This window comes from Nestor notabilis, unplaced genomic scaffold, assembly GCF_000696875.1.
Source record: "Nestor notabilis isolate BGI_N333 unplaced genomic scaffold, ASM69687v1 scaffold12480, whole genome shotgun sequence".
NCBI classification, from domain to species: Eukaryota; Metazoa; Chordata; class Aves; order Psittaciformes; family Psittacidae; genus Nestor; species Nestor notabilis.
This window is the reverse complement of record NW_009912542.1, coordinates 1-8,012: the sequence shown is the minus strand read 5'-3', so window position 1 is coordinate 8,012 and position 8,012 is coordinate 1. Positions and strand designations below refer to the sequence as shown.

The following is an 8,012-nucleotide window of genomic DNA, read 5'->3' as shown; positions in this document are numbered from 1 at the left end:
GGAATGCCACTCTTCCAAATAAATTCCATTTCAGCTTTTTGTCTCCTTTTGCATGCATTGCATGATAATTTCCTTTCTCACATGATATGGCTGAGCATCACAGGCAGCTGAATGTTGTCACCAAGCTATTTGGAAACCATAAAGAAGAGTTTTTGTGTTTTGAAAAACAGTAATCGATCGATCTTGATAGTTACTTGCTCTTCTTTTTTTCCCATCTTTTTAGCTGCTTCACTTGATAAAGCAAGTCCATTGGCTGAGGGGTACTTACGGCACCGTTCTGTTCCATCATGCACCAATTCTGCCGTCTCAGTTGTTAAGATGACACCTCTTTCTTTTCTACCTGGGGCAAAAATAACCAAATATCTTGGGATAATCAACATGTTTTTTATACGAGAAACCACTTCTTTGCGTGAGGTGAGCTGTATATCAGGGATTAGCACTTTTTGTTAATTTTAATAATCAAAGGTAAATGTCTGAAGAGGCTTGAGTTTGGGGTATGGCACAGCAAGGGAACAGAGTTTTTGTCGCTTGAGGGTAGGTGCCGAATGGGGAGTAAGCTGCATTGTGCTACTCTTGTTACAGAGCATGTAGAGCTGCTTTGTGTTTAGCAATGTTAGGAAAGGGCTACTAAACCATTGCCATTGCTGATGAATTTGAATGTAATACTAAACCAATTAGGCTTAGTATTAAACAGAACTATGTGAAAAAAATGGGCCTTTGACCAACAACAATGCTGGTTGGGGTAATCTGAACCCTAACCTGAGATTAATTTTAAATGCTAAAAAAAAATATAATTCCATTCTTCTCTCATTTAGCAAGCTTAATGATGAATTTTCACAGTGTATTTAGATACAAGAATTCTTTATTACGAGATTTTCTGTATCATATATAACTGTTATGCCGAATATTAATGTTATATTCTGTGCATTCTCAGTAAGGTAGCTCTGTGTGATGAACATCTAAAAAGCAAGCCATGGAGTATATAACTCCACAACCAGATTAGAAGGTGTAGCTTGTGATACTTGAACAATGATTTCCAGTCTGGATCTGATCAACAGATCCTCTGAGCATGCCAAAAAGCAAGATGTGTTCCTTACTATTTTCATGTTCTTTTGGGAAGTAGCATCTTTCTGCTACAATTTCTGGCCACAGAAATAGAATGTACCTCTTACCTGGCTTGTCAGTGCTGAAGAGTATTCTGTTTCTTGCTAGTTACAGATTGATAAAATTACAGAGCAGAGGTTAATAAAAATTACCAGCTCTCTAAAGAAGCTTTGATCAGATAAACATCTTGTTTTGATCTTGCAAATTATGGCCCCTTTTAACTTGAGCAATCTACGTGAAAGGGATAATATTTTCAAAAGGATGTGTATGGTATCATCCGGGAAGTAGTTACATGACCCTTCTGTACTAGGTGCAGCTTCTATTACAAATTAAATAGCTGGTAAGCAGGCTTTGGTATTTGTGATAGCAGAACTCAGCAAAGGTAGGTTCCTCAAGTATTTGATTCACCTCCTCCATGAAGCTGGGATGGTTGTACAGGTTCTGTGATAGTGTCAGCGTGCTATTTCCAGCACCCAGGGCAGCTAATTTACATGTATTTTAGGTGCATAGGCTGAGTCACAAACCACTTTTAACACTAGTTGCTCAGTATTGCACTGAGGCTGTAATGGAGTCGAAACAGAGCAGTCATCATATCTAACTTGAGCAACTTTCAGATGTTTCATATTCTATAGAAAAATAATCAGCAGTGTTTGTGTTGCTTTATATTTTGCTTACAGTAGTTTACAGAATATTGAGACTCTCTGAACACTTTCGTAAGCTGAAGTATACACCAGACACTGAGCTTCAAAAATTAGTGAAACTTTAAAGTCAGATTTATCCATTGCTCTTAGGTTTTGTTGTTTACAGGTGGATATTCATAATCATTTGTTACCTGTTGTCATCAAAATTTGTATTAGGTTTATAATAGTACAGATTTTCTTTTTCTTCCCTGCTGTAATTGTTAAAACACGTGGACAAAATCAGAATTCCACAAGGAATTACAAACTTGTATTGAAATTTTGATTTCTGGCTGCAGTTGACTTCATTCATGCTTTATGCTTGGATTGGTGAAATTATACTTGCCCTTTTGTTTGTTAATTTTCATCCAAAATATGTTTTCTTATGTCTTCACAAATCTATTCAGGGTAGATGATACTTCTTCCAGTAGATACGAAAGCAGCCCGTGTTTGTTGAAGTTCAGCATAGCTAGCCTCTTCTTCTACCTGTCTCTTCCATTTTTTCCAGTGGCATGCACACCTGTGGGAATTCTAGAGATCTTGCCTTTGACTTTCATTTTGAAATTTTATAGGTGTTTTGAACTAATAGTGAGGTCTGTTTGATCAGTTTCTTTCTTCATTTTTTTTTCTGTGGATTTTGTATTTTTTTGGTTGGTTGCCTGTTTTTTGTGTGTTGGGTTTTTCCCTGCAATGCGGTTGCTCACATTCTTTGATAAGGATTATCTAGAAAAAAACCCCATACTTAGTTGTTTTCCTTCTCCTTTCACAGAAATTAAAATTATTCAGCTTGTACCAAAGAAGTAAAAATCCCCCCAAAGCATCATCAAGTTGAAAATCCTAATGAAGCAGGTTCTTTTGGGTTTCAGGGAAGAGGAAAAAGCCAACAACAAACCAACTTGAATAGCTTGCTTGTCAAGTATCTGCTTTGTCCTTTGCTTACTTTGTATTTTGAGGGATGATTTTTTTACTGAATGCTGAGAGCTACTGACAGACATCAGCATACATGAAGCTGCAGTGGTGGCCACTTACAAGTAATTTCCAAGAAGTCTAAATCTCCTTTAATCCTCAGTAGAAATTATTCTTCATCTGCTTCCCAGTTATAAAAAAAAAAGAAAAAAAAGACAGTATCCCTCCTGGTGGAAGAAGAAAAATCATTATTCAGCTGTCATTGGAGTATTAAATGCAGAGAGTAGGAATGTCTGAAATGTACAAGTATGTGTAATATAGTGACTGCAAAGAATACCAGTCAGAAATGAATAATCTTTTTGTGATTCTTTTCCTCAAACAGTAAGTTCCATTGGTCTGATTTTTAGCTGTGACCCATTAAACAGTGAATGGCTTTGAAGTTCTATGCAATTTACTGTTTAGGATTCACTGAAATATTGAGCTGATAAAAGTCTAAGAAAAATTTTCAGCATCTTGTAGCTATAGCTAACATAAAATGTAATTTTGTTTTTTCCCCTGTTTTAGGAGGGTGGTGTCAGTGGTTTTCTCCATGCTTTTATTGCTGAAGTGTTTGCAATGGTGAGAGCTCACGTTGCAGCTTTAGGAGGGAATGCGGTTGTCTCCTATATAATGAAGCAGTGTGTTTTCATGGAGAATCCAAACAAAAATCAGGTAAATTATGATCTGAAATAACAGTGCTTGTTATGATTAGTATGACGCAATTAAACATTTTACATATTTGAAAACCAGTGACCCTGTTATATCTGCATGACACTTTTGGATTTCCAGCATAATGTTTGGTTAAAGAAGCCAAGAGTGTTCTTGAACAAGCCGAGTTAATAAAAGATTGTGAATATGCTTCATAAATGCCAAAGTGGGTAAAAATACTAAGTTTACTAGAATTAAGTAGATTACAGGAAACGATTACACAGTAGTGCTGAACTCAGCATTTCTGATGTTACAGTGTTAGGATTTTTATCATAAGTCCCTGTAAAAACACCTGGAGTTGCTGATACAAAATGCTCTATTTTGGACATAGCAGGAAAACGCTTAATTGGTAAAGACGACACCAGAATATGGTTGTTTTGTTACATGACATGTTCAAAACAGTAGTGAAAGGAAGTACAGCTCTCCAGATATTTCATTTGGGATGGTCTTACGAGAATCTGTCTACATGCTTGAGAGCACACAAGTGAGTGGATATAAAAGAAAATATGGCAGATTACCTCATTAATAAATTCTAACAGTTTGTCCTTCTTCTGATCTCTGACTTTTCTATTATCTGTGTAGTAATATCTAGCAAATGTAAGTAACCACAAAATATGAATAAAATGTATTATTTAGTGTTTGGTAACCATTTATTGTCTTTTCTTTTTCAGGCTCAGTGTTTAATAAATGTCAGTGGTGATGCTGTCATCTTTGTACGTGAATCAGAGCTAGAAATGTTACCAGTCCAACCTTCTACAGCCGTTTCTCAACCCACAAGTACTGGAGGAGATGTCACAACATGAAGATGACCGAAAAAATGAAATAATTTCTGCCAAATACAAAGATTATTTAAAATGTGGGAATGTTTAGGTTTGCATCTTCAAAACTGGTATCTACCCGTAATGTTAATAGCCAAAATCCGAGACAATCACTGTACTTTGTCCTTTAACTTTACGTAATAGTCAGGGTAGCATATCATCAGGTATGCTTTCATTTGTATGTTGTAACTACAGGCCCCTGTGAAACCTAGGAGCATGGATTGAAATAGTAGGCATCACACAGCACTTTGAAAGTGAGCAAAAATTCTGTTGCATTTTTGAGCTGTTGAACAGGACCATGAGAAGTTTTAATTCTTTTTCTCTATTTCTGAGTTTGCATATTGTATTATCTGATTGCCAGCTCTGTTTGAGAAATAAAAGAGGAGTTGGGGTGGGTGGGAGATACTGAGAAGCCTGTATTGACAACATTTGCTGAAGGAGCAAGAGAAAGAAGCTAAGAAAATGTGAGCTGAAGCCTGAATGTACATCATAGAGTGTGAGGAGGAAGCAGCACCAAAACATTACAGTTTGAATTTCTTCACACTAAAAATATTTTTAAACTGTTTGTGAACTGCTGATTTATTTTTCTAAAGATTATTGCTATGCAGCAAATGTTTTGGATGGGTGTTTTGAGTTTTTTTTTTTTTTGTTGTTGTTTTTAACAAGGTGCCAGACCATGATGCAGACTTCCTAGTCATTCCTGTAGTTAAAAAAAAAAAACAACAAAAAGTTCCAAAGTGTGTTTGGTGCTATTATAAGATGTTCACTTCCACATTGACAAGACAAATCTTTTTTTTATATATAAGATTCTGTGAAAGAATTGTTCTGAGGCTCATTTTCTTAAGACATGACCTCTCACAAGGATGACATGAACAGTCCTCCATAAGTCAGTTATACAGAGGTAGTCCTCAGCCTCCTTTCCATTTAACAAGCTGTCAATGCCTCATTAATTGGAGATTAATGTATGTTTGTGATGCTGCTTTCTGCGAGTTGAGGATTTTGTTGTTGTTTGGTTTTGGGCGTTGGATTGTTTGGGTTTTTTTTCCAGTACCGTAAGTGGGAAATGAGGGTACTGCAAAGAAAGGTTGGCATTTACGGTAAGTGTCTGACAGGTGGTGATGTTTTAATATACAAAATGCAAACTTTGATTTGAAGATGCATTCTTACTTAATTCTGACAATACCATATGTGGAACTTGAACAAACTTGTAAACTTGAATGTAAATATTCTGCTTGCAAAGGCATGATTATTTGTTAAAACTAATTATTTCATTGTAAATGAGCATGGAAATCATTCTTGCACATTAAATTTCTTTAAAAAATTAATTGCCTTTTTATATGTGTAAGTTAAATGTGTATACAGGATAGAAACTAAAGAATGTCCCACCCCCATTCTCCTTAGAGGAATATTTTTTGTATAGAATATCACAACCTACTTATTTAAAATTTGTTGAGTTATTAAAGTGTTTGAATTAGGTCCTTACCAGAACATTTTACTTGTACAGTTGATTGTCTTTCTAAATTCTGTAGCGTTGCAACTAAAGCTACTGTAAATTAAGTTGCATGTAAATAGTTGCATCTCGATTATTTTTTATCTTGTTCCCTTTGAAACTGATGGCAGAATATTAATAACTTCAGGTCTTCAGCTGACACAAGAAGCTGTTTTCAACATAAGTGTTCAGCATGGAAATGATCTGAAGTAGCACATTAAAGTTGTGCTTCCTGATTTTTTTTTTTCCTTTGCCATTGTTTTGTTTGTTTGTTTGTTTGTTTGTTTTGTTGGTAGTAACACTTCTATGGAAGTGTTAATGCTATCTTTTAATTTCTAGCTGTTTAAAAGGTCACAATTTGTTCTAGTGTGTTTCATTAGACATAGAGGATGAGCTTTCTCACCTGGAAATTTTAATTCTTCTCTAATTATTATTCCAGAAATGACAGAGATGGTTTTTAAGTGTTACTAATTGGGATTTAGCTTTTGTTAATTGGTTCAGCTGGGTAAATTTAGTCATGCTAAATAGTTAGTCATGACTTACTAATAGGCAATTTTGATTGTGGGAGAATCATTGATGTTTCTGCTCAGCTGGGAGCAGTTAATCCATGATACCCTGTGGTTTACTGGAAAGGGACTTCCCAATGCGGGGAGACACTTGTGCCTCAAACAAACACTGCTTTGTCAGGAATTTACTCTATGAACAGCTGTTTGGGGGCAGGAGCTAATGCAACTTGCTTATACTGGTTTTGGCTGGAACAGAGTTAATTTTCTTTATAGCAGCGGGTATGGTGGTGTGTTTTGGAGTTGTGACCAAAACAAAGTTGTTAACACCGGGATGTTTTAGCTATTAACTGAACAGTGCTTGCACAGCGTTAAGATGACCCAGATTGACCCCTGGGATAGCCCATACCACATGACTGCTCAACAGTAAACCTAGGGGTGCTTTTTTCATCACTTGTTTTGATTTGTTTTGTCCTTTTTCTCTAACTAACCTATCTTAATGCATGAGCTTTCTCGCTTTTGCCCTTTCAAGTATCTTCCTCATCTTTCTGGAAGGGAAGAAGCAAGCTACCAGCTGTGTCTATCTGGCTACAGAGTTAACCCACAGCATTGCTGTTTTCTCTTGACTTGAATTCAAATGACAGAGTGAAGTGGAAGTAGCCCTGCTCCTATTTGCAGCCCTCAGAAGAACTGCTAAGCTTGTGTTTAAAACCTTCACATCCATATTGTGAACAGATTAGGTGGTATCATCCTTCGTTAGAAAAGTAAAAGACCACTTCTCCAGGCACTGCTTTACTTAGAGCAGTAAAACTAGGTCTGTTTCAGGCTTTCAGGTGACTGTGCAGTGTTCAGGCCCTGAACAACTGTCTCCTCTTGGAGAACAGCAGACTAAAAAAGAGCATCTGCAGGTGATGCTGATGATTGCTGATTGTTTCCACAGCTTTCTCTAACCATCACTATGTTCAGAGATGCATAGTGCTTGCTAAGTCAGCCAACTCATGCTTGAAGGTGGGCAGGAATTAAACCTGAGGGAGATGCTGGCTTTATGGCTTCATGTCCCAACCAACATGGTGTTTTAGAAATGAATCTTACAGAATAACAACCCTCTTTTTTTCCTTTTTTTTTTTCTGAACTAGGAAGGTGTGTGCAGGCTGTGCACTGGCTCAAGGCTTAGAGAGCTGATTGAAAAGTCCTCAGCTTGCTTTCCCCTCCCTTGTTAACCTTCAAGTTTATGAACTCCAATATACACACGTCAAAGGTGCCAAATGAGAGCAAATGTCCTCTAGTGAATGTGTAAAGTTAATTGTGGTTCTCCTCTCCCCCAAATGGAATCAAAAGTTTTTTCTTGGTGTTTAGTTGAAATGAGAGTTTCCTTGGAAATGAAACCTGAGGGTCTGGTTCACTTTTGTCAGACTGAAAGACAGCCCTGCACCAATCTTTCTAGAAACTGAGAGGCAGATAGATGAAAACAGAAGCCAGACAGATGCAGGGAATTGCAAACAGTTGGGAAGAGTGAGATATCAGTAACTGAAATTTCCAGAGAGCTCTCAGTTCCCTGTTGGTGTTCGGATAAGGACAGACAGAAGCTTTGATGAGTGATCTGAGTGAGTAGCAGTTTTCTTGGCAAGCCCATTATGAACAACTGTGCTGCTGCAGCATCTGCAGGTCTTCTGTTGAGCCTTGGGCTGCGTGGCAAGAAAAGTTTTCTTGCTATTCAGTACATGTAGTTTTGGTAGATAGGGGTGTCCTGGGTTCAGCTACAGCAGTC

At 37.1% G+C, this 8,012-nt stretch overlaps 1 protein-coding gene across 1 annotated transcript in view; it reads left to right on the top strand.

Annotated features, from left to right (window-relative positions):
* C2CD5 (C2 calcium-dependent domain containing 5) overlaps positions 1-4,237 on the top strand; it is a gene marked incomplete at its 5' end in the record, with an annotated part of 56,748 nt that extends 52,511 nt beyond the window's left edge. Inside the window, 3 exons of the mRNA XM_010019986.1 lie at positions 224-414; positions 3,252-3,398; positions 4,106-4,237. Of these exons, the coding sequence (XP_010018288.1) occupies positions 224-414; positions 3,252-3,398; positions 4,106-4,237 (470 nt within the window). The remainder of the gene's footprint in view (positions 1-223; positions 415-3,251; positions 3,399-4,105) is intronic.
* Positions 4,238-8,012: the final 3,775 nt, after the last annotated feature.